The 27015-nt window shown below is 39.3% G+C and overlaps 1 protein-coding gene across 7 annotated transcripts in view; it reads right to left on the bottom strand.

The window, feature by feature from the left end:
- Positions 1-2003: 2003 nt before the first annotated feature.
- The window catches only part of PALLD (palladin, cytoskeletal associated protein), a 183180-nt gene continuing 158168 nt past the window's right edge, over positions 2004-27015 (bottom strand). For 5 of the 7 annotated variants that reach the window (XM_058420519.1, XM_058420522.1, XM_058420523.1 and 2 more), the window contains 11 exons: positions 26575-26710; positions 24113-24214; positions 23500-23550; positions 21909-22130; positions 16884-17033; positions 12952-13046; positions 8027-8159; positions 6841-7048; positions 5972-6137; positions 5091-5224; positions 2004-4103 (listed from right to left, as the gene is read on the bottom strand). In XM_058420519.1, coding sequence (XP_058276502.1) covers positions 3931-4103; positions 5091-5224; positions 5972-6137; positions 6841-7048; positions 8027-8159; positions 12952-13046; positions 16884-17033; positions 21909-22130; positions 23500-23550; positions 24113-24214; positions 26575-26710 — 1570 coding nt within the window. In that variant the 3' untranslated portion in view covers positions 2004-3930. Of the gene's footprint in view, positions 4104-4926; positions 4978-5090; positions 5225-5971; positions 6138-6840; positions 7049-8026; positions 8160-12951; positions 13047-16883; positions 17034-21908; positions 22131-23499; positions 23551-24112; positions 24215-26574; positions 26711-27015 lie in introns of all 7 variants that reach the window. The other 2 variants (XM_058420521.1, XM_058420520.1) reach the window with 2 other exon arrangements.

Here is a 27015-nt window from a genome sequence, read left to right as displayed (position 1 = left end):
AGACGTGACTGAGCATTATGTTCCAAACACGTTTTTATTAGAGATTCATTGCAGCATTAGATAATTTTCTGCTTTAATCACTTCTGTTAGAAAATGCAAAATGGCTTAATTTAGAGTTGCAAGCTTTAAGACAAGTCAAAGAATAGTGTGTGCTGTCTGGAATACATTGTAAATTCCTTGGGGCAGGAACTGTGTTTCCATCTGCCTGATGCGTTTTATGTGCTCATATTTCTGTTCAAACAGAGAATCTGTGTAGAGGGAAGGCTGTTTCTTTTAGTTTAGGAGAATGAGAGAAATGTCAGTAAATTCTACCCCTTGCCTGTACATTGGAAGGGTGAGGGAGGGAATTAGCCAACGTGCAGAATCCAAGCAGGCATTTCTAGTGCACGCATGAATTTCTCTGTAGTGCACGGTGTGGGTTTGGCAGCTGGGTCAAGCAGTCAGAGCACGCAGCTCTTCCCCTCAGCATCATGGCATGTTGTATAATGTGAGCTCATGAAGTACTTACATATGAAATCTGTTTGGGCTACTTGCAGAGGTGAGGATGTAGCTGTCCAGATGTGGGGGATTGAGGCATTTCTTAGCATACACCCTAAGTGAATTAAAATAGGCTTTGAAAGTGGTGCTGCAGAAAGAAACAATGATTTACAATCTGGGGTTTCAAGCTGGACTGGTTTTGATCCCCAACCACCAGTTAGCTGTGATGGAAGCAAATTGTGCATGTTAACTGATAGTTGCTGTTGCCTTCAGCTGTAGGATAAAGGCACTGTGTGCTAAGGTACACACCACCAGCTGGAACAGCCTTCATGTGTGTGGAATTTTGCACCTCACTGTTGGTGTCCTTGACAGAGGCTTCTGTCATCATCCTGATCATTGTTGCTTTCAGTCTTTGATTGCTATGAATATATAATTTGAAGTCTTCCCATACCTAAACTGGAAGTCTTGCAAAAAGTCAAGGCTTCTTTTTATAGTCTTAAAAAATTACAAAAGTACACTCTTAGGTCCCACTATCTATCTTTGGACTATGTGGAAGATTAAACTTCTGAAAGTTACTTTGATGCTTCCAAGAATTTTTGCTTTTTGGCTTGAGAAGTTAATTTGCTTGTGCCAGGCTTCTATCTCGGACTTTGTAAGCCCAAACAGTCCCAGTAACTAAGTAACAGCACAGCTGAATGTTTTCATAAAAACAATGTTGCTGCTTAGAGATGTGATTTACTACTTAAGTGTGTCTGTACATATATACAGAGGCAAAAAGTAATGATGACCTCATCTTCAACAAGCTCAAAAAGCAGCCTCAGTTTTTCAGTCCCCAAGCCAAAGCCAAGTTACTGTGAGCAGACACAACTCCAGTGACTTCAGCTGCAGTATCACCATTAATGTCAGTGCTCACTTAATTGCTGACTTAAACCTCTTTGTAGTGATCATTGTTTGAAATGTAAACACCGCCGCACCCCCCCCAAAAAAAAAAAAAAAAAAAAAAAAAAAAAAAAAAAAAAAAAAAAAAAAAGGAGAAGGGAATAATCTTGCATCTTTCCTGGTATCTTCACAGTGAAAAAAGGAGAAACTAGTTAATGGTCAGGATTTTGTAAGTAAATCTTTTTTTTTTTTTTTTAAAAAAAACTTTGATATTTTCTTGTTATCAGGCTCTTAAATAAATTTAACAATGCTCAGACCATGCCTTTTATAGAATCAGTTGTAAGTGATGACATATTGCAATTATTAGAAATACAAAACAGACCTGCATATTTTCTAGCCTATTAAAAAAAAAAAAAGTATCTTCCAGTTCTTCTATTTGGCAAAAGTGTCTCAGAATTTATGAGTAATGTTCCTCTATTCTCTTCAAACAAGATTCCAGGTCACAAGCTGACTATTCTGATAAATTCTAGTAGTTTTTAGATGCTGCATATAGGCCTCATTTAATCTGTATTCATAATGTTAAAAATTTCCAAATCTTACACTTGAATGCTTGTACCAAAACAGTTATTAATCTTTACCAGAAGGAAAACTTTCTATTTGTGTAATATTTATTGATGTTAAACCCACATTATATCAGCACAACAGTCCAAAGTAATGATAATACATTTTTATAAATACAAATAAAAGGTGGCAAAATAATGCTAGTGAAGCTAAACAAAAAAGTAAATTAGCATGTCACAGTTGAGGAAAATTTGGCAAAAGATATGACATACTTCTAGAATAAAATCAGATTATTCCCACCTGACAGACTATGATGTTAATCTAGATCCACCATCCCCGTTACTAGTCATATCCTGCACCAGAATAGTACTACCTTGTGTGCTAAAGTTTATTAGTCACTAAAAAACAAAACAAACCTTGTGTACTTACAAAGCAATACACGTATAGCAGTAATGCAATATATGGTGTACACAATTAGAAAATTTTAAAAAAAAACAACAACAAACAAACCCCTAAGTACAGGACTTCTGAATAAATGAACTGAGATAAAAGATTTCAACACTTTTATTATAAATAATGAAAGATACCATATATGTGCTTCATATAAGGAATACAGTGTTTTCCTTTCCTAGCAAAGTATCGTAGCTCGTACCATCAAACACTCATTTTCCTTGTCAGGCCCAGTAATTCTTCCATCCATTCTCCTTCCCTCCCCTTCAACTGAAATTCATTTGGTTCTAATTTAAAACTACCTAGGCAGGTGTGACTTAAGTGGGGCTCCATTTCCAAGTGGGTTTGCCTTGCATTCTGTAAGCAGCCTTCAGGCTTTTCACCTATGCTGCACAGACTCCACCCCTCAAAAGAGTTGACATTTGCCTGCAGTCAGGAGAAGGAAAAAATAAATTCTACCAAAGACATGTTAAGAAGAAAAAACAAAGAGCAAATTGGATTTTTTTGCCTATCTTCATTTTCTACTTCCTCAGATTTGCAAACCTATCACCTGTGATGTATACTTGTCACTTAAATCCGTATTGCAGTTTCAACCCATTTTTCACTTGCTATACATTTCTAAAATCCTCATACATATTACGCAGCTTTAAACAGTCAAACATCCCATACATACACTCCCTTGTTTTCACTTCACCTTAGAATTTCAGAGTCTTGAATGGGAGTATTAGGAGGTTACACACTGCTATCCAGAAATCCAGAGAGTTCCAACTTCTTGCCCAGTCCCCCTCCCAGCCCTTGCAGTAACTCACTGCAGTGGTTTATACTATCAGCATTTTTTCCCATCCAGTTACCAGTGTGGAATCTGGAGTAGATTGTTATTAGGTGTCAACTCTTCTTTGTTGTCCTGCAGAAGTAAAATTACTTCTGCTCAGACTCCATTGCTATATATTTGTAAATAAGCCTCCTCCGAGACGGCAAAAAGAAAAAACTCAAATGAATTAAAAGTTAGGGTGTTGGTGTCCATAATAACAGCACTGAAAGAAAGATTTTTTTTTCATTGTTGAATAGAAAGCAGTTTGCAGAGATACAGCATTTGCTTACATTTCTTTTCCTTGTCCCTTCCTGTTTTATTCTTCTAATATTGCACTTGTTCATCGTAGCTGTCAGAATGTGTAGCCATTTTAGAACTGCTGATAACCCTTGAAGCAAACATCTTGCATCATTAAGATTGTGTAGCATCTACTTACTGCTTATGAAGGTATGTAGTGAAGAATCTCTCTCTCTGATGCATTTTGGCCTCTATGAACAGGATTATGAAGCAACATAGGTTAAGGAACCAGTGAGTGTGATTTGTTGTGCAATGTGTACATTTCTATTAATTATCTATCTATTCCTCTAATTTGGTATAATGAATAAGGAATATATGGTTACTGTGTTTGTTGTTTATCTTTTGTACATGAAGGTGTCTGCCCTTGCATAAAGTGACATAGGAGTATCATTGGTCAAGGCAATGGCTTTCAGTGTTTCTGCTTTGAGAGAAAATGACGGCAGCGGCAGTTGACTCTACAGATCGTCGCTCTCTACCAGGCCAGGCTGCATTGTCAGGTGCACGGGGTTTGCCTCCGGCTGGAAAGCTGCTTTGATGTCTAGTCCTTGGTCACAGAGAGCAGCGTATCGGCTGGCTGAGGGCCGCACCTTCTTTGGCTTGGTCTGCTGAGGGGGTTGTTGCCACTGAGCTAGAGATTCGAAAGGAAAGAAAAAGCGTTAGCCTTCCTGAGCTGTGCACCTCAGTGTGCTCAGTCAACCCTTTGTGAAGGAGATGGTAATTTCTGAGAAGCAGAAAACCATTATATCGAAGGTAAATTTGTTTAATTTCTTGGCGTTGTTTTTTTGTGTTTTTTTTTTTTTTTTTTTCTCAGCATCTAATTTCACCTTCAAATGTGGTAAGTAAATTCAACAGTCTCTGTTACTTTTTGGCATTGTTTTCTGCATTTCCTTGTGCCACTGGGAAGGATGACAGCAAGGAGGTTGTTTCTGTGCACTCCTATTATAGTAACAGGCCGGTTCTGGGGTTAGTTGTTACATATAAAAGGAAATAATCTGGCTGCCATTGCCACCCGTTGTATGTTGAAGAATGCTGAGCCCAGTCTCTTATTCTCAATTCCCACTTCCAGCAGCACCCCAGAAACCGTCCTTTATCAGTCTCTCCCCTTCCCCCTCCCCCTTATTTCTTGCTATGAGACTGGTCAGAGATAAGTCTTCTTTAAGAGACGTTCACTGTGTACGGGGCTGCTTTGGAACCAACCAAGTAATGAAGCAGAAAGCTGTAAAAACATCTACTACGCTTTTGGTAGCTGTCACAGGTGAATTACAGACTAATGTACAAAAGAATCCAAAAGGTTAGGGAAGTGCCAGCAAAACAATAGTAATAATGATCCACAAAAATCTCATGATCATGCTGTTATCTGTTGTTAATTAGCTATATTTAATGTACTAAGCAAAAACAGAAACCATGCAAGCTTGTTTTGCTTTAGGTGTCTGAAAGATGGTGGACTATACTTTGACAGAGCATTTGTTGTCTTGAAGTGGATGTTTACTATTGAGGAGAAACTATAAACAAAAGAAAGAGAGACCAATGTAAACCATTCTGTGAACAACTCAAAACTTACAGAGCTCTTGCTTTTGGGGGGATTAATATGATCATGAAAATTGAAGCCACTTACTATAAACATCCAACCTGGCAGTGCAGGACACAATCCCAGCCTCATTCTTAGCTGAGACAGTGTACCAGCCAGCATCCTCCTTTGTAGCTCCCTGAATAAGCAGGCAAATGTAGCCATAGTTATCCTGGTGCATGCTAATCAAAAGAAAAGTAGAAAATTACTATTTAAATCACACACCAGTGTAGGCTAATTTAAAATAGAATTATAAACCAACCCAATCTTAGTTACAGATTGATTACAGTCTAACTTTAATTAAAATTTTAATTAAAATGGAACTTCCTCTGAAATTAGCAAGTAGAAAATAAAGCCTTGAGTATGCTTGACAGTTCGGCAGTTTAATATCCTGTACTGAAAACTAGGAAGAAAAAACACATGAAGTAACTTTTCTTTCACTATTATGGATTAGGACATCTGGAGTAGCAGGAACACTAGATCTTACCCAGACTTTCTGTGGAAAGGATAAAAAAAACTTGAGAAAATCTTAAAATATAAAATACTGAATCTTAGTTGCTTAACTGCACAGCAGCATTATGAATCAGAGTTTCTGCAGAAAAGCACAGTGTTCCTTTGGAACCTTGATTTCTAGTAGCAAATTTCTGTAGTCTTGATTCAGGAAGAGTAAAACTAGTTCTCCTCTTGCTTAGAGTGCAGAGGTAATTGTGTAAGTCTAATGATGGAGAGCAAGTAACATTTTATTTCTGGTTCAGCCACCAGCCTGGCTACAAGTTTGAGTAAATGTCATAAATTACTACAATCACTAGTTAATATTTACGAGATGTCCTTTACACAAAGTGTTCATGTGACCTTTTTAGATTTTTTATCTTACAGCCTAGTTCATCATTGAAGCTACACATGGGGAGATAGTTCTAAGTCAGTCTGACCTCACTCGGTCGGTGTTGTACGTGAGTGACTCGTTCTCTTTCTTCCAAAATATCTGAGGAGATGGCTCCCCTGAGATTCGACACTCCAGTCGCACTGGGAATCCCTCAGTCACCCCTGTGTTTTGTAGCTTCTCTATAAACACAGGTGCTTTTTGTACTTCCTTAGCTGTGAAAATTAAAGATTGCAGTTATGCTGACATTTATCTATGAAAACATAGCCTTTCTTTCAGCAGTGATCTAAAAACAATTATGAAAGACCTAAGTGGCAGGAAACAAGTGTTGTCTTCATTAATCATGAAGTTCAATCCTGGTTCCTCTGAAGAAAACTGTGCCATCATTATTTTAATAGGGGAAAAGTGAGTGCTAAAAAGCTTATTCTTTAATTAAAAAACTGAAATTTAGAGCATGACAGCTAGATAAACTGGCTGCACTACGCTTGGTAAAAACTGTTCCCCCATATTCCACAAAAGCACTTTAACTTTTTACTGAAGAAGAAACCGCTCTACCAGAAGTCTGCAGTGGCATTAGCCTGATGCGCTGTGAAACACACAAGGCATGCTCACTGGCTGCCCAGGGGGAGAAGTGGGTCTGCACAGATTGTCGTTGCAAAGAAACATCCAGGGGAATTCGCTGGTGGCCTCAAGGCCAGCAGCCCCCTTTTCTTAACTCTGCACAGACATTACATGCCAGTCAACTTGTGCCACAACATAACACGAATAGCTCACCTATAAATATGCCATACTTCTGTTACTGCCAGGTTTCCTTTTCTTACCCTCCACCCCTCAATGTGTCATTTGAATCATTCATGTTTCCTTTTTTCATGCTCTTCTGGCAGTGCTCAGTCTCAAAGCTTAGCACGAAGATGTTACCTGCAACAGTGAGCTCCAGGCTGAATGAATTTTCACCAGCCCGATTGCTGGCGACGCACGTGTAGATTCCAGCATCTCTGGATGTGACCGGCTCTATGATCAAGGAGTGCACCCCATTCTCACGCACCAGCATTTTGTGAGAGCTGTCAGGGCGAATTGGTCTGCCATTAAGTTGCCAGCTTAAGTCTGGAGTTGGTAATCCACTAACCTTGAGTGTAAAGAGAACAGGGGGAAATTGTTTTAGCCGCATGAAACACTGGAGTAGTCCTGACTTGTTACTTCAGGGAAGTTTGGTTTAGTTTGCTACTGCAAGTGTACCAAAAGATTTAAAGATCCAATTCTGTCCTGATGTACACATTGAGTCAGCTGTAGTCATTTACTTACTTTCTGGCCAACTCCCTGAATTCCATGATGTCTTATGGGCGCGACTGAAAAAAGATCAGTGTGTAGATAAGCTAGAAGCTAAATAATAATACATTGCAAAACAAAAGGCAGGGTGACACCTTTTGTCTTTTTTATTGTTTGCTCTTTGGGTGGAATGAGAAGATACTCCTTTCTAGATTAACTTCTCGTAGGAAAACTTGCAGACAAAAAGGTGTTAGCTGAGTAACCACTGACCTCCAAAGGTGCATTCCACTGAGGTGTGCCCTAGTGACAGCACCACCTGCGCTAGTTAATGTTTTGTCTCTGTGGACAAGTCCAGCACTCTTGAAAGCCGTGCCACTTGCTATGGGGAGCTTGCTTCAGAGCAAACAGCTTCTCCCAAATAGGTCAACATAAAGTAAACAGAAGTCACCCAAGCCTGAATTATTTCTGCTCAGCAGAGTCACAAATGAGGTTTATGCTGTTTGTAACTTTCAACGGGGGTTCAAAACTCAAGTAGTAAAAGGACTTAAAACGTGGAAACACGTCTTTATAGTGTGTGCTGCTCCCCTCCACGCCCCAGCCTAGCTGAATTCTATAAATCAGTTTACTGTGAGCTCTAAGATTTGCCCGAAGCACTTTCATTGGAGTGGCGGCAAACTTTTATTGTCCACTTACTCACTCACAAGCAATGAGATTAATTACCCTACTAACAGGCGCCGAAACTGCCAATAGGCAAAACTGTTTTGAAAAGAAACCAGTGTGGTTTTTGAGTCAGCTGATGTTATCAAAAGGCTGCTGCTACCCTTTGCATGACACTTGCCTTGCAGTCCATCCTGCATAGTTTTCCTTCTTGAACAGTCAGGTCTCCAGGAGCCTGCAGAAAATGAGGCCGGAAGAACCGTTCCTGAATTGGTTCATTTTCATCACCACTGTCCCTTGATCGAGATCGTGGTCTTAAAATAACATGAAATAAAGGTAAATTATTTTTTTTTCTCTGCCAGATCAAAATAACCATAATCATTATAAGACTGGATTGAATTTTAAACCACTTCTTTGACCTATACCATAATCACCCCATTTACACACATGCACTTGTAGCATTTGGCCCAGACTGAGTTAATTATGACACTGCAATTATTGAATTACTTCATTTTAATCACGTGTTGTGAGAAACTATGACCTATAAAACAATATTGCTACAGAATAATAGCTTGTAATATTAATGACTTTTATGAATTACAGTATTTTTGTTTAGTCTTTACATCACTGAAATACAAATAAAACAAGTTGGCAGGTCATGACATGTAGCTTCAGTTCCCCATTTCTCGTGTCCTATGTATTTAATGCCCTCACTGCTGCTGATTACACCAGAAAGTACATGGACTGTTCATTAATCATGGTTCCCTTTTAGCAAATAACAGCTGCTAAAAGCTAACTCAGTTGACAAGAGCCTTCGCATCGGACTTCTCTTGTTCTGCACTAGTGAAGACTGTACAGAAAATTCTGTGTATTGAATTGATATGGATATATTTCTTCCTCATTTAACAAGTTTTTTGTATGAGATACTCTTGAATATTTTCAACACTATCAAACTGGAATTGAAACAATGAGAATTTAAATTGTAAGCAATAGAGAGAATAACTTTGGTTGCTAGTTTTTGGTGGGGTTTTTTTATAAAGGTACCATAAACAGTTTGATAAATAATAAAAAGGAAAGAAAAATAACTCCCATACACAGTATCAATCACCTTAAGCTTCCATGATATCATTTAATCCATTTTCAGCATTGGCTATTCTCGCCTGTTAATTTAATCTATCAAATCTTTTTCTAAGTGGTTCCTCATTTTACTAGATTTTTTATTCCATTGAGATTAGATTATTCCATTTGTGTGATTTAGTAATCAAAGAATCTTGAAACAAAATTTTATATCCATTTTTGTCCTTGCCTGATCAGCTCCAGTGGGTTCCATTCTGGAGCCAGCTGCTGCCTACAGTAACATCCTGTGTAAAGAAGAGGAGCTACTCAAATATACTCCAAAGACCACTTTCGTCAATGACACATTACAGTGAAGTTTCCTCTGAATCCCACATTCTGTTAAGTTTTGCCAGTGTTTCTGTTTTGGCCGCTGTTTGCAGTGTCCATGCTGCAGTGTAGGTGCCCGTATCCATTTTCTACTGCCCAAGGTCATTTCTCCAGGATAAACAAAAAAGAGCCTAAACCCCTCAATGGTTACATTTGAAAAACAAGATGCTGTACTACTGCATGGAACATAAACACTCCAGCTGCACGCTCTGCTCCACTGAGGCTGCAGTTCATTACAGTTGCTTGAATTTGATTTATTTTGCCCTGCTCTGTAGTTGCCCTATTGCTGTGTTTGAATTGGCCAGGCATCACCTCTGCTATGGGGAGAGAGAGCTCACATAACTCTTCAGGTGCCTAAATCCATGTCTGAGGAACCTCATGGTTTTTGCCACTTGAACATGTCTAAAGCTACTTCAGTACACTGCAGCTGATAAGCAGCTCTGAGCTTTAGTTGATGAGCTCCTGATCAGTTTTGGAGACAAAGATGTCTCGTGCAGGTAGATGGCATGGAAGATGGAGAGCAGTAAGGAAAAAGTGTACTGATACGATTTGGAAATGAGTTTCCATAGGAATGATGGTATCTAGTCAAGTGACTGCTGCACAGTGCAAGCAACTTGAGCAAAATCTGCCTCCACATTATTGATGAGCATCCTGTTGACAAGATGCCAACAAAGTACAAGTAACTGCTGCTTCGTAAGGTTTTGTGAGCCAAACGGGTGAACTGGCACCACAGGAGTGTGAAAGCCACCATCTCATTGTTGCAGCTGCAGGAGAAGGCAGCACTGGTCAAAACTGGGAGGTGTATGTGGAGGGAATTTATGTTAAATAAAATGGAAAACAAAGAAGTTAAGAATTTGTGACCACAAATGCTGCATTTCTTTTTACCTCTTTGGAAGTTTACCCTAAAATCACAAACTCTTTAAGCCTTTGTCTTGAGAGGTGAAACTTGGGTCATTTCAATTCTAAAACATTTTGTGGTTTTAAACAAATAATGAAATGAGTAGAGCCAAGAAGCTTCAGATGTCTAGGAATGACAAATTGCAAAAGACTGGAATAACTCTTGGATTCACTGTGGGCTCTTTGGAGTTGCAATGCGGACGTCACACTGCAGAGATTAGTTTCAGCAGAACTGACATCATGTACTAAATGTGACCGGGGAGACTCCACGGGTTGGTACGGTGCAATGCACTGGGAATTCCAGTGAGCAAGAAGATGAAGAAAGCTTTATGACTGACCATATGGTAATGATCACTAATTTGGAATGAAGGAGATTAAGTTCAAATTAATCCCGTAATTGACAGCAGGGTGATAGGAATGTTTAGTTTTAAAATCTTCTTAAAATCTCATGCATTTTAAGATTATTTTCTCATGCATTTTAAGATTTATTTGGGACTCTGGCTGCCATGCTTAGGTAACACAATATTTGTTGAGCACTTTGTCATCTAAAGGTTTGAGTCCAAGCTTTGTACACATCAGAAAATTTGAAAGTGGCCACCCACATCGAGTGATGCTCAGAAACTGATGTTTGTCAGCTAAGCAAATTTCAGAAAAATACATTAAGAATGAAATAAAACCCCAAAGTTCTGCCAGAACACATTCTGTAAGATATTAAATATACTTCAGGAAAAAGCCTGTCAACAGTGTAACAAGTCATAAAGTTCATTAAGTTAATAAATACACTTGTAATAGAAGAAGCAAACAAAACGTTTTGTTACTCTCAAGCAGAAAAGCTTATAGAAATAATATTGTAGTGCCATAGGAATATTACTTATCAAAAGTCAATGGTAATAGACATGACAAATACCACAGTATATGGGGGAAACAGTAATTTGGGATATTACTTTAGAAAAGCCAATGCAGGAGTCTCTTAGGAAGGTTTTATGTGCTCTCATTTCATCAGTCTTGGGTGAACCCTCCGGTGGGAGTAGTGAGAACTGTCACTAAACAGAGATTCTGTGCTGAATGCTTTCAGAAACCCCTCTTCCAGAGCAAAGATAATGGGATAAGCCCTTCACATGGTAATTTTACAGGAAATAAGAATTCCCCATAATTGCCCTAATTTTAATTAAACTGCTCTACATAAATGCCTTATTTATAATTCATTACTCACTGGACACCCAACCCAAAGCAATAGTGGCTGCTTGAGTGCCTGTCTCCATTAGAAAATAAAATACCAGCCAGAAGCGGCCTTGGACTCTGAATGCATTTGAAGAGATTGAAAAGAGCCTCCTCCATTCTTACCGGAGGGGTGTGTCCATCACCGAAAGAGACACACACATCTTGTCCTTCAGGAAGCCGCAGGAGAGGCAGCTGCTTGATGCTTTCACCCCGACCTACCTTCCCATCATCTTTGCTTTTAAAGGTCTTTCCCCTTCGGCATCCCATGTGTACTGACTTACTCAGCTGAAACCTGATTCTTCATGGCAGCTTTTCCCTTCAGAGGTTTCCATTTTTACCCGTTGTCTGAAGGTGCTAAGTGCATTAGTGACTGCACAGGCTACACCAGGTGGTGCCAGCCTGTTCTGTGCTGTTCTCACAGTGCAGCCTGGCAGGATATTCCCCTCAGGGGCGCTCTGAGCTTTGGGCATAGCACAAAGGGTGACACACTGCAGAGGGAGCTGGTGGCCATCACAGAGAAATGCTGGGAAATGCTTTCGGGGTTGCAGTTTGTTCTGTGCAGATGTAAGACTGACAAGATCCTTTAACCAACCAGCCTCACTTCCTAATACTTTATAGGAAGTATATAGAGGGGGGAAGAGAACCTGTTCTACATGCAGCAGTTCTACATTACGCACTAGTACCAGTACTAACTGTTACAGAAATCCTTTCCTGGTTGTACACGGACTATGTAATTACATGTACTCTGTATATTAGTTGGGCAATATTGAGATTCTATATTTCTTGGAACCATTAAGCAAAGCACATGCGCCTCATTACAGCACAATCCAGAAACCAGAGCCCTCACTCTCCCTTGAAAACGGTTCTGGTAACCAAAATAATTTTTTTTGTATCATCTAAAGCTGTCTAAGCTGTGCTAAACTGCCTCATAAATGCTTTGAGCAAAAGAATAAAAAAATATATATTTGAAGGGAAAATTCCCTTTTATGGTCCAAAAACATAACACATAGCTTCGTACGGGAATAACTGTAAACTCACCAAAGATAAGTTTCATTCTTTATTTCTGACTCATAATTCCTTATAAGAGCCTGAACTGAAATATTAAATACTGAAATACTAAAATATTTCTAATGTAAATCTGATAAACCTCTTTGGCATGCAGTTATTAAATGAACACTTATTAGAAGCTGCAGAAGATGGAGGTTCCTGGTAGAATCCTAATCATGAAATATTTTTAAAAAGCCTAAGTGACAACAGCCTTCCCAACAGCTGATAGTATAATTTGAGATACAGAGAAACTAGTGAACACCACAGAGAAAGGAGGAGGAGATAAGGAAATTTAAAGATATTTAAAAGTCATGTCATTTCGGAGGTTGCTTATACTTCTGAGTGTGCAAGTTCTGCAGCAATTTTCAGACAGCAGAGGTCACATTTCTTCCTGCATGCCATGCTTTTAACTTATCTGCTTACCTCACATTCTCTACCTTGCCACAGTTACTTTGCAAAATCCATATTATTAAAAGGAAAAAAAAAAGCATCAAATACCTTCTTATGTGAGGCTGACCTGAAGGTGACCAAGGACTGCGGCCTCTTTGATTTACAGCTTGAACCATCAGTCTGCCTGTGCAACTTACTCTGCCCTGTTAGGATGACAGAGAGAAGGAACATTAAAACTTAAAATATCTAATAATAAATGTTCAACCTGAGCTGGTCTTTTTTTTTTTGCCTACCTGTTTTGTCAGCTTCCAATCTAACATAGAACAGCCTGGAATGACTGTGGCTGCAATACATTCATTTTTTTTAAAAAGAAAAGACTGTTAATAATCTAGCAATCAAGTTCCTATTGACTGTTATTTATGTGGGCAGGAGGTTTCTGTGTGTGGCAAGCAGACAGAATGACAAGTTCAAGGTCCCGAAGATGGCCAATGGTGAATGCTGGCAGTTAACAACAGAGTTGCTGCCTCCAAAGTGGATTGATCTACTTGACCTGGTGGGCCCACAACTCAAGAAAACCTCTCAGTCATGTGAAAGCCAAAAGAATATGACAAGTCCTCTCTACAGAGTGAATCTGGTTTGAGGAATGGCTCTGAAAGGCACAGCAGTGCTGATGGACACTGGTGATAATTCAGATTATCTTTAGTGAAATAAATAAAACATGGCTCTGGTGTATTTGTTCCCTTTTTTCTTTTACTTTGTGTTTTAGAAGACAGGTTCTCTATCACAAGCACTAGTCCTAACAGATTTGGGATGGGACTGCCTCATAAGGGGTAAAGCATCTGGTGGCCCTAATAAATAACAGCTCTGCCCCCTGGGCTGGTAGCAGTAAGGCAACATCCACATCAGCTTCACAGTGTATTTCAGCTCTAAGCTGTGAGCTCCACACTCAAGTCTGTCAGCATGAAAGACGTATTTTTATCACAGTACTTGTGCAGTTGCAAATAGCAGTTCTTTCAGAACTGTCCGAAGTCCATCAAAAAACAATTTCACTGGGCTCATAAACAGCCTTCAAATAGCAACAACTTTTGTATTCACTTAGAAATGAAGTCTGTGTCCCATGGCTCCCGTGACCCATTTAGTCCACAAGTAAAATCTCTGCATTAAAATAAACCATTGTGCAAGACCCACGGCAATTCCTTACGTAAAAGCTTTATTTTTTCCCCTTAATGTTACAAGACATCTGGAACAAATTAATTTCTATTTTGGGTACACCTACATATTAATATTTTTCTGGCAGGTGATGAATACACATAGTTTGGGATCATTTCTGCCTATGTCAATGCATGACAGTGTCACAAATGGAAACACAAAGAGCAATAACGAATTTGGATAGGGAAGATTAAGCAGGAAGCCAAAGATTTTGAAAAAGTCACGGGATGAAGAGGAAGGAAGCAGTGAGTGGGAAATAATTCATGAGATGATGTCCTAGAAACTAGGGGAACTCCAGTCTGAGGACTGTGGGTGTGTAATGCGAAGAAGCAGAGAGAGTGGGATAAAAAGAAAGAAGGTGAGAATAAGAACTCAGTGCAAGCCCATACAGTTCATAGAAAGAGCTCAGTTAAGGGACATGACCTCTGACTAAAGGCCTAAACCAGGCAAGGTTTTGTGTTTGTCTAGGCCCAGGGTCCATTCGCTCTGGATTAACTTCTGTGGCAATTTTTACAACAAACCCCACTGGTGTGTCAGAACTTCAATTCCAGCTCACTGCACTTTACGCCGTGGGCAATGGGGCCTGCCGTGTTAACTACCATGGACAACCTCCAGGGTCTGTCAGCGAGGCATTTTACACACACAAATCCTGGTATGTTAGTCCAGGTCATGAGATGGCATGAACTGGCAGAGCTTTAATGAATGGAATCCTTTGCCTCAATAAAACCAATTTCTATCAGCTGAGAACACGTCTTTTGCTTTAGCGTTTGGTGATTCCAACAGCAATGACCAAACACAGCAACAGCCTAGCTAGTATCTACCAGTCCATCAGAGAATTCTGATGGGAGCTCTCTTATATTTACATACTTGGCTTTCTTAAGGAAAGGTTGCCAAATTTGCCTAAGTTTGTGATAGCTTTGAGACGTGGACAACTTTCCATTAGAACTGAGAAGACTGCCAAAATTATTTCCACTCAGGATGACTTAAAAGAATTGGAATCCAGATCTCTGAGTGTGAAAGGCTAGTGCATTAACTCACAGCCCTTTTTTGCCTCCATTGTACTGTTAAATGCATAGTAAAAGCAAGCAAATAGTGGAAGAGATAAGTATGTTTGCTTGGGAATTACACTGTAAAAAAGAGAACAGAATGGGCTTGGTGAAACACAGATGTTTTGTTTAGGGGAGCCAGAGGAAGATGCTTCTGGTTCTTCTCCAAAGAGGAGGAAAAGCACAAGCACAGAATTTTACATTTAACAAAGCTGCTTTTTCAAGCTCCAAGCGGGGAACCACACAGACCCAGCTCATTTTAGTACATCCAAAAACCCACTAACAAAGTAGTGCCATCAATGACCAGAACTAGTAACCTGGGTCACTGTTGTGTCATTGAATGAGCATTATCCAGAACAACAAATGCTCCAAAGTAGGCTGTAAATATTCAGGGACAGAGTACAGTGCCCAAACACAAAGGCAAGTTTGTTCACCAAGTTCTCCACGACTTCGGATCACACAGTAACACTACACAGTGAAACTCTGCATGCACTGAGACGACACTTAGAGGAAGATGAACAGGAACCATTTCTTACCTTGAGCATGCATATATTTTTAAACCTGTTGTGAAATTTCACAGTTTAAATGGTACCAAGCATTGTAACAATGTAATCTATATGTAAAAGCTCCCAGCCTGATCAATTCCATGGCCTTATGCCATTTCATTAGTATTTCTTTTACTTATATACGTAGAAATAATAATTAAACCACCTATATTTAAGCACTGAAGTTCACAGAATCCACCCAAAAGCTGTCTGTGTGCTGCCCGTGTGTGCAACCCCTTATATTCACAAGCCCTGTGCAGTATGAGCAGGACTGACAGGCTGAAGGGTGAGACAAAAATGGCAGCATCGTGCTGAGTAACCTAGCAACGTGCATAACAGAGCACAACACTCCTGCTTAGATTAAACTCTGTCTCAGTGATACAGTTTGTTATTCTACAGTGTGATCCTGCTTGCAGGCCCAGTCTTGGCAAGATATTTGGCACTACAGAAGAAAGTAATTCATTACATCCCAAAAGTTATGTTACTGCTTTGGTTTCTCACATGCAACTCTTTCCCCTCAATTTGCTGTGGTTTAAGAAAAGTGGATTGAAAAACTACTTTGACAGAATGAGTGACCTGTAAGTTTGGCTATGTCTAATGAACTAGTGGGTTTCTCCTGTGTACCTTCAACTCTTGTATTAAATCTGGAAAAAAAAAAAAAAAGGCATCACTAAACCAGTAACACTCTGTGTTTCAGAAAAGCACTGTTTAAGATCAACACAGGACTGCTATGTAATTGTGCTAGATTTTTTTTTTTTTTTTCCCTTGCAGACTTGCAATCTGCCTAATGTAAGCATGCTGAGGTGTGATATACTCCCACTCATTTCAAAAAAATTGGCCTCGGTTAGTGAGTAGGGTGAACAGAAGAAAGTTAAATTGCTGGACTGGGTTACTTCTGCTGGTAAACTGGATCTTTTTCTCCCTTTATTTATATGTGCTATCCATGCTCAGTTAGAATACTGAGATATTATCAGCTGAAACAACTAGTGGAAGAGTAATTAAAAAATTACACCCCTCCTCCTGAAACCTCAAGCCATAGGAAAAAAGCTACAGTTGAGTTGCTAATCTCTTGGAGATAGAAAGGTCCCACCCTAGTGATGCAAGACGAAAACAGAAATCTAACTTGCATACTTTACAATGACTTCATCATTTAATTAAATCATGCACATGTGAGATGAGATAGTTTTCTGAAGATTTATGTCCAGAAGGATGTTTGCTCTGGAGCCAAACCTTCATTTACCTGTGGGTTAGCAGCCATAATGGTGTAATTCCCATCATCATCCAGGGTGGAGGCTGCAGTATGCAGTGAGCAAGTTCCATCAGGTTCTCTTTGAATTCGGTAGTGATCACTTCGTTTAGAAATTTGCTTCCCATCTTTAAACCAATAAATCTGCAGGGAGAAAACAAAGCACAGCTGGTAAGAGGTGGGCGCTCATTGTCATAATTTCGCATTTCTCATTTCTCACTAATGAATTTAACTGCTGAAAAACTCTCTGGTAAGCAGTGAAAGAAAACTGCTTTGATCAGCTCCTCATCCTATGAGCCACTTTCACTAACACTTACAAGATTATCTGTGGACCAAAGAGAAACAAAATCTACAGCTGCATAAGGGCTGAATATTTAGAGAACTGAAACTAAAAGTCATTACAAAGAAAAGATTACTGATTTCAGAGATTACTAATTTTACATTTATTTTGCTTAAATCTGAAGAAGTTGCAGAAAAGCTTGAGAATGCTTTTGCTCTCTTTTCAGAAAATAAAAACATAAATTAAAAAAAGCAAGACAATGATAGGCTGAATTAATTCAATGATGAATAAAATAGAAGCAATGACCTCAGCGTTGAAACACCCGTTTTGTCCCGTGTCCATTACGCCGACTGGACGGGACCAAAATGCCAGAGGGTCCAGAGCTGTTCCCGCTGGCAGTGAGCAGCTCAGTGTGTGGAGGGGCCAGCCCAGTGTAGTGACATGAAACTAACGATGTCACCACGGTGTGACAGGCCAGCTACGCAAGTGGACAGCTTTGCGAAGCAACAGGCAAAATTTCAAAGCAAAGCAGCACATGGACATCCGTTAATAACAGCGTGCCAGCACCAGCACAGCTCCGAGCTGCACAGAACAGTTACGCTGGCTCTCAAACAGAGGGCTTTTCCAGTACTTTTGATACATAATTTTATTCTCTGGCTGACCCAAGATATACTTTCAGTGAGCCAAAAAAATGATGTGTGCAGGATAATATCTTACAGTAATCCATGAATTACACACACAAAAAATGTATTTTTAGTGCCTCTAACTTGAAGGGGAAAAAAATGACCTAGCTTTCAGGATTTTTAAAAAAATATTATAATAATAAAGTAAAATCCCAAACAGATACCTGCTAGGATCAAAACTAAATCTTGTGTATGCATGAACACACAGAGAGGAATATCTGAAGAATGTTATACTAGGAAGGCTGTACTCAGCTGCCCAAACCCATATTTAAGTAGAACATTATTTACCTGTGGTTTCTGAAATGTGTACTACACATAACATCACTTGTGTTCAGCATTTGAGACACTTGTGCAGATACCTACACCATTTTTATGAGGCAAACTCATTCAAAGTACAACTGCATTTGTCCTGGTCCTGCTAGGACTATTTAGCATGAGGAAAACACACACATTTTGCTCAGCCTCATTCTTGAAGTGGGAATTGAGGTCTTTAAGAGTGAGAAAAGGGTGCTGGCTCTCTAGTAAAAAATGAAGTGACAGATCAATGTGCAATTCAATTCTTGATAAGAGTTTAATCTGCTGGGGTCTGCATAGGTACCAACATTTCAGAGTTTGAAATTCACTCACTTGGGGGAAAGTTAAGGATATACTTTTGAATTTCATAAAAAAAAAATGGAGATTCTTTTGGTGAAAATGAGTGGAAATTTTCCTTAAGACTTCATTACTGTGTATGATTTTTATACTAACAAGCATTGTGCGTAAGTTGAAATGATTTCATTTCCTCAATAGCTGGTTATACTTGTTTCCCATTTTGTCTGTCAGCAGCCTTGCAGAGACTCTGTGGCCCGAACAAAAGATTTAGTCATGTCTTCTTGTCTGCTGACAGAGCAGTTACTGGAGATGTAAGAGATACCTGATCACTTACATACACATGCTAATGGATGCTAAAGCAACATTGCTGCAAAAAATGAGTTTTAATTTGCACGCTTTACATGTGTCACAATGGTGCTTGGAAATCTACTGCATTTAGCAGTAACTATTTAATAACAGTACACTTATCAGAAATGTCAGGAGACATGCATGGAAATACACACAAATATTAACTGAACCAGCTATCCAAACATAATGTATATGTTGTCCCAAATTTATTTCAACTAAGTTTAAAAGCATTGGCACCAAATATGAGCAGTAAATTCTTAATATTACCTTTATCTGACATGGAGTTAATAAGTAAAACGCTACCAGTGCAGGAGACAATGGCCCTGGCAGAGAAGTATTTTCTTTCTAGAATAACTTTTAATAAATGTACCATTAAACTATGTAAGCACTGAACACTGCATCTGGATTGCTTTTATTTGCATTAGATTTTCAGAAACCAGTGTGTAACGACTAGGAATACAATGGTATACACAGTACAAAGGGGGGGTTGATTTTGGGCAGCACAGACATTTTTAGTCACCAAGAATTATATTCAGCCATGTGAAGACTGAGCAGTATGAGATTTATGTAACATTTGTTTCTCAATTAACCTCTTGTATGGCATTGTCTTAATTCTGAGGTGAAATAATCCCTTAAAAAGAAGTATTCTATAGTCCCTCCTGTAGCACCACAGGTTTCTCATTTTGAAATGAGATGAGAAAACAGTTTTACATTATACCAAAGGTTATAACAAAGAGTATGCTCAGATTTAAGAAGTCATATACATGGAGACAGAATTTGCACATCAGTATTCAATTTACATGGCATGTTCAGGGGAAAAAATAATCAAGCCAATAACTCCGCTTAGAAAAATCCCTTGTAATGAATGCCAGATTTTAGAAACACTACAGTCCTTCCCAAAGCCATTCCTTGGCAGACCTAACAGAATACTTAGAAGGGAGGAGCTTCAAGTTAGTAAATTATTTCCAGCTTTTTATTTGCCAAAGTAAAAAATCTATTCACAAGCAACACTTCCAGTTTCAACAAATGACAGCAAAAGGGCAGCCCTCAGCCACTGAGCTTTTCAAAACTGCTGTCTTGGAATGCTCTGGCAAAGGAGGGGGAGACACAGCCTTGGACATTTGCAAAGCCTGGCTAACAAGCAGCCCTACAACAGGACTGATATTGGTTCCATCCCAAGCAACTTAACAAATTACACAAAGCAGCTGCAAGTGAATGGAACAAAGGGCCAGAATTCCAGGTGCAAGAGCAAATCACTTCTTAATGTGCACACTTTGACACTGCAGGAAAACAGAACATCGCTGTGAATCACAGGGCATTCACATGAGATGCTCCTCTGTAAGGACATGCTTTAGGGGAAGTACTAAGAATTCAGTTTCTTGGCTGTGCAATCCTTATCGCCCCAGTGAGGGAAAGGAGACATCCCCTTTCATCTGTCTTAAATCAGACAGAGAAACTATACCTTAATTGGAAACTGTGGAAATTAGGGAACGGTGAAGTTGACTAAGGCTGACTCATAATAGTTCATCTAGCAACTTAGTCATAAGCCTCAGGCAGAAAGAGCATCTCTGCACACACTGCACTTCTGTCAGCAACAGACCAATTTGCATTCCAGCTTTGTTCAGCACAACAGACTCTTACCTGTGGTCATCTCAGAATGCTAGACACGAAAAGTTTGGTTTCAGTCAGGCTGGGTTTATCTTTTCAGTGTGTGTGTGTTTTCAGTTTGAAGCAGAAGTGCTTTTTTGATATAAGTATACTGATCAACCCTACTTTACAGTGGTTCACATCATGTTGTGCTCTTGGAGCACAGAACTGGATTCCTTTCAGATGAAACTAAGCCAGAAAATGTGCTCCAAGAACTCATCTAATATACATCTGCTTCAGTCTGTGGGACGAGATTAGAGCCTGGAGTAAAACCTTTTGACATGTGTGCAGGGATGGATATCTCATTCTAGAGATTTTCTTCTTCTGGTCTGCACTCCTTGATGATGTAAATGTAGCCCATGTTCTCTGTTGTTCTTCCTCTGTTACGTCTTAAAGTCTCCTTTTTTTTTTTTTTTTTTTTTTTTAATTATTATTATTAACAGCTTGTACAGTATCATACACAGATATAACTGGGCATGTAAAGTCACTTGCGGTTATCTCTGTTTGAAATCCTAAGTACCCATAAAACCCTAGATGAGAGATTTGGATGTGAGTGAAGGTCTTATGTAACAGCTAGGGCATCTTTGCTCTTGTCTAAGAAGACAAGAGCCCCTGTCCACCAGAGGTCACTGTGAGAGTAGGGGACCTCACGGGGAGGACACCGACTTTGGCAGGGGAGTTGAAGAAGCTGCTGCCGTTTGCCTGCTGCATAATCAGTCAGTTGACTGCCAAGCAATTTTTTGAAATGGTTGTATGCAACCATTACCCAATGCCCAAGGAGGGCATTCTTCCAAACGACTGACATCACACAACTGGTACTTTTACATTTGCTACAAGGAAATGCTTCCCAAGCCCAACCCTCCCTCAGAAGTTCATCATTAAAACCTCACCATCATGCCTCATCTTGCTGCTGGGATATATGGGAGCTTATGGTATTTTATTACACCTTCTTCTACATTCCAGTAACATCTAGTCTTGTTAGTGTGTGTAGATACTGAAAAATGAGAGATACCATGCTGGCTTCTGAACTAGAACCCACATATTTTTGCCTTAGCATGTTGCCAGGCCTGAACTAATTACCCATGTTAGCAAGATGAGGTGGCTTTTGGGACTCCTGTGCCAGCTCACGTGGGGCTTTCTAGCACTGCACTGCATTCTGTGCTTCAAATGCACCCTGGAGGTAACTTTGAAAATGACAGAAGCATTACTTCCAGGTAAAATACTTGAGAAGTCTCAGGAGAGCTGAGAGCAGAAGCCTCGCGGGAGCATTTTTTACTAAATTTTTACTAAATAACTCCAGTTATGCCAAAGGAGATTTGGCAGATTATGCCAGTTAGGAGTCTTTCTGCTCAAGTGTGAATATCTCCTGTTCCTGTAAGATACAGCACATAGAGTCCAGAGCCTGATGGTGAAGTATGAACACAGAACCCTTTCCAAGATATTCTAGAAACATTTACCATCTTTTCTTACCTTTGGCTTTGGATTTCCTGCCACTTTGCACGTGAATGTGACTGGCATTCCCTCAAAGATTTTGTAATGCTTCAGCTTTATCTCAAAATATGGTGACATACTGTTATCAATAGGTTCATCTCCATGTTGCACTTCGTCATCTGATTCCTCCACAGGAGATCTCTCCAGCCTGTATTCAATTTCACTGATCAACCTTTGCTCAAAGCTGGAGACTTTATATTCCTGTCAAATGAGAGGTACATATTAGTGTCCAACTTCAAGACATTGCTCAGGATGTTTGGATTTTTTATTTTACTGATCTTTAACAATCCATTAAGTTTTTACATATAAAAGGAAAATGTATCTTGTTGAAGAAAAACACTATAATCCATGTCTCCAATAACTTCCCTGTGAAGCAGTTGAGACATCTGGTATGAGGCAAAAACTGTATTTCATGTTGTCTTAAGGTCTAATTTATAAGGGGAAAGAAAGTCATTGGTTGCTTTCTTTCAATTTTTTAAAAAATCCTATAAGAATAAAAGTGTTCTGAAGCAGTTCATAAAGACAAAAGGAACACACTAATATTTCCTTGAGGGTACAGACAGATTTAGGGTGGGTTTTGTTTCCAGATGGCTAGAAGACCATATGGCTCACATCTGCTATTCGCATAGAACTGTACCAGAGGCTGAACCAGAAGGATAAAATTATTTTGTTTACAGTTGCCTGTAAAAATGAGGAAAATAAATAAGAGAAAATAGCAACAGTGGCAGTCCATGGTAGTTGTTTCCCTTTACTCCTGTTGCTATGGTCCCCTTTGCACGGGACAAAATTTATCCTAACAGTACTGAAGATAGAGCAGGAAGAGCAGAAAGGTTCATCAAGTGTAAAACACTATGACTTGTTTGAATTGGTTACAATTTACTGATATACACTGATATTTGCTTTCTTGAACTGTCTGCTTTGCAGTACAGAATTCCTGCTTGGAGTCTCACTGATAACAGTGATAATGTCAGACTGTAAAACAGTTCAGAAGCAGGAAAAAAAAATTAGTCAAAGCTCTTCTCAGTCAGCAGAAATTCAGACACTCCTTCAAATTACCTTTGGCCATTGTCTCTGACCCTGGTTGTATTTAAGACAGAACATGCATCTCATGCAAAGCATCCTTTCACACCCCCATCCTCTGTTGCTGCCTCTGGTCTGAGAATGACGTGACAGCTTTCTACCATCGGTTACAGAACTAATCATAACCCTCGATAACCGCAAAAAATGGAAGAGCAGAGCAATCTCTTGTAAACTGCAGATAGTTTTAAAATTTCTTTGCTTCCTGAAGCGTACCATAAAAGTAAACCATGAAGTACATGACAGAGTTAGTATCATACCAGTTACTGTTACAGCACAAAGATAGTGGAGCACATCATGATTGCTGTTAAATTGTCTGCACTCACACAGGCTTCTAGAACAACTCGAACAACCTCATAAACGGAGTGCAGCCCAATTCTCCACAGTTATTAATGCTAGATGACCTCTTGTTATTGACCAAGAACAGCAGAATGGAAAGGGGAAAGAAAAAAAAAAGACAAAGAACAAGACAGAAAAAGGTGAAAATGTTAACCTTTTGAATATCCACAGGACTCACTACAGAAGCACCAACAGAGCGAGCTTCCTGCAAGGGCAGAAAAAAAGATCAAGAGGCAGAAAGAAGACCAAGAGATATCCATGACAGTTCCTCAGAGTTTTTATCAGGAGAATGTACTTTGATCAGCACCATAAGCACGCGAATGCTACACATTTCTGAATAGCAACTCTGGCATCTGAACAATGGAGAGCATGTACCTGGCCTTTCAAGCAGACTTTCTGTTGTGGTTTTGGTCTGCACCCAAAAAGTGCCTATTACACAAATAAAGAGAAGATGGTTTCAAGATAGTAGATGTTATTTTTGCCTTGAGAGACTTAAAGGTCAGGACAGAATAGGATAAACGGAAGAGTTTAAAGCAGAAAGCAGACATTCGAGAAGTCTCAACCTTATGGAAAAACTGAGCAATAGACATGTGATCCTCCAGCTTATTTCACTAACAGGTAACATATGACTTCTGTAATCAACAGCCACCCTAGCTTATGTATACTTATTGTCTTATGTAGAACTTTATTTTAATGACAATCACAGTCTGTAAGAAAGAAAAACTGAAATGCATTTTTTCCTATGAAACAGTAGAGTGATGTGGCACCTGTATAGCAGGATCTTCTTCTGGTTCCTGTATATTGAAGACAGTTGCAGCGCTGTCTGCTCCCAGCAATCGACGAGCCATCTTTTCCTCATATGTTAATCTCTGAACAAAAAATGAAAAGGAGATGATTGGGGAGGCAAAAGGAAGAAAAGATTTCTCCAACTAGGATGCAGTACAGTCAGCAATGCTTAAAGTAATGTTGATAAAAGAGAGCAGCAGTATGTTTCTAACAGAAATTTTCTACCACAGTTTGTAATGCATTTTTTTAGTATTACAAGTGGCTCTTTTGGCTTAAGCAACCCTTGCACTGACTCTGCCATTTGTTTCCATCCTCGTGCCAGGAACTTGGGTAGGAATGAGCAATAGGAACTGATTAAATCAGCACGGCCATCAGAAGAGGGCATATCAAATCATCCCAAATCTTACCCAAGTCATTCTGCTCACTTTTTACATTAGAAACACAAGGCAGAAAATGCTTCCAAAAATGATAAGGAGATTCTACTTTACTTGAATATTTTGTCCAAAATACAGAAAAATGTATTCTTCAAGATTTTTAAATTTTTTATTCCTTCTCACTCTTTCAGAAATTGAGGGGATCGCTTACAAAAGACAATTTACACTCAGAACAGAAAAAAAGTTAAAGGAAAGCCTTTATGTATAAATCAATTACTTCATTATTAGTTTTCTTCCTGCATTTACAAATGCCTTTCAGACACTATCAACATTACAAAAAATGCTAGGTTGTAGAAGACAAACTCATTTCGTGGTGAAACACCTCATTTAAAGAGAAAAATGAAAAACAAATGAAGAATGGAAATTGTAAACATTACATCTACTTCATGCATGCATTTTTAAAAAAGCTCATTTAATTTATTTCTTTTAATGTCATATTGCAGCTAAACCAGCAGGCTGAAACTCATGACAACTAGGTAGCACTGCTGTCTCAGTTACAAGCATCCAAGAAAATCATTAACTTTTCTTCACTTTTATTTCTTCTGCAGTCACTCCAAGTGCCCACAGCCATGATTACACATACAGAATTTACCCAAGACAGGAATCTGCAAGGCCAAAGCCTCAAGGCAAGCACCAAAACAGAATTCATTTAGCTCAAGCTCCCACATCATCTGATCACAGTTGGTCTTTTTTTGTTTGTTTTGTTTTTTTCTTTTTTTTAAACCTTGGGCGATGTGGGCATTCTCAGGACATTCCATTCATTTGCCCAGGCCAAGCATCTCCCTCTCTTTCCAAAATAGGCATTGACAGCCCATCTCCTTGGAAAAAACCAGGAACTAATACACTATGACAGTGGTTTTGCTTAACTGCTACAGAAAACTGCCAAATGCTGGGCAGTCAATGGAGAAAGGTAACAGCAGCAGCAGACACTCTGAACATTCTCCCTACTTCACTCCACCTATCTTATTAAGAACTGGAATCCAACAACTGTTGATAGACAGTCTGACTCAATGGGCTTTCTTGAACTACACCACCACAGTTCACAGCCCAGACTTAGTAGCAAACTTAGTAAACTTCTGGGCATTGTCCTGAGAAATATAAAATCCCACTTCCTTTCAAGGTGACACAAAGGCATCCCAAGGTATTCGGATGTTTTTAAAAACATTTTATTGACAAAAGAGGGGTGACAGTTTACATTTTTAAAAATAGTTTCCTCTTAAAAGAAATTCCTGCTTCAAAGATAGTGTCTTAAAAACGGTAAAAAATCCTTAGGAAAGTTGCTTCTCATCAACTCTGAGCAGGAAGAACTTGGTATTATCTTTTATGTGTATCTCAAGTGCTTAAAAATGAACAGAGATCTTTGTGGCTGTGCATTTCCATTGCTTGATATTCTCATTTTACCTAATTTCTTGACTCCTTGAGCACGTCATTAACTCTTGAGTCTGTAAATTAGTACTATAGGTCATTTCTATTCTACTGATCAAATCCTATTGGTCAAAAGAAGTCCTCCAACTGCAGAGTCTAATGATGCCTGATTCCTACTGGATTGTTTTTCATGATGAACTGCCTTGTCCTGTTCTGATGTCCAGTTACCACCTATTGCTTCCCCCATCATCCAGTGGCTGGGCACAAGGTAGAATGAGCCTGGACTGAAAAAGAGCTATGCATGTTCATCCACCCAGCAATGAACAGTCAAAAACAAATGGCCCTTGAGGCTCAAAAACTCCTGGAGCTACAGACTGTGCAGGCCTCTTATGCAAATTCACCATTTTTGTGACCTCCACTGCTTTTTAAGTCCAAGCAAAGCTGTCAAACAGGAGAAGGAATGATCGAACAAAGCGTACACTATCATTTCTTTTGGAAATGCGGTTTTGAAAATTCAGTTAAAAATAATAAACACATAAAAAGCAATGTATAACAATTATTTTATATGCAGCGTATCTCAGAAACTACCAATGATGCCCTCTCCCACCCACTCCCATTCCCCAGGGTACTTTATGTTTTTTTACCGGTTGCCCATTGTTTAAAAGGTCTTCTTTGAAGCGAAGCTTTCTCTCCAGATCCTGAATTACAGCATCTTTTGACCCCTGAATCTCTTCATCTGATGCTATCCTAGCAGTTCTGCCTGTTTTCTTGGGAAATCCCCTGCAAAACAGTACAAAAAAAATCATGAGCTTTCCTCTTCATATTTAGGAATGTATCTGGAATCACTGCTATTAATGGAGAAAACAACACTGCGTCTTTGAAACTAGAGGTCTGACATCTTTCTTTCTATAGTGTCCCTACTAACTCACACTCCTGATTAAATGGTTAGTTTAAGGACAGAGATGAAACTATCCTTTATTTGTGCTTTAGTTAAAATAGCCCTCAGGATTGCCTGGCGATGACTGTAAACACCATAAACTCGCAGATGAAACTGATGAGCAGTGGCAATAAAGCAAAACCAGAGG

This window comes from Hirundo rustica, chromosome 5 (assembly GCF_015227805.2).
Source record: "Hirundo rustica isolate bHirRus1 chromosome 5, bHirRus1.pri.v3, whole genome shotgun sequence".
Classification (NCBI taxonomy): Eukaryota; Metazoa; Chordata; class Aves; order Passeriformes; family Hirundinidae; genus Hirundo; species Hirundo rustica.
The sequence above is the reverse complement of the archived record's forward strand: the minus strand, read 5'-3'. Positions and strand labels throughout refer to the sequence as shown.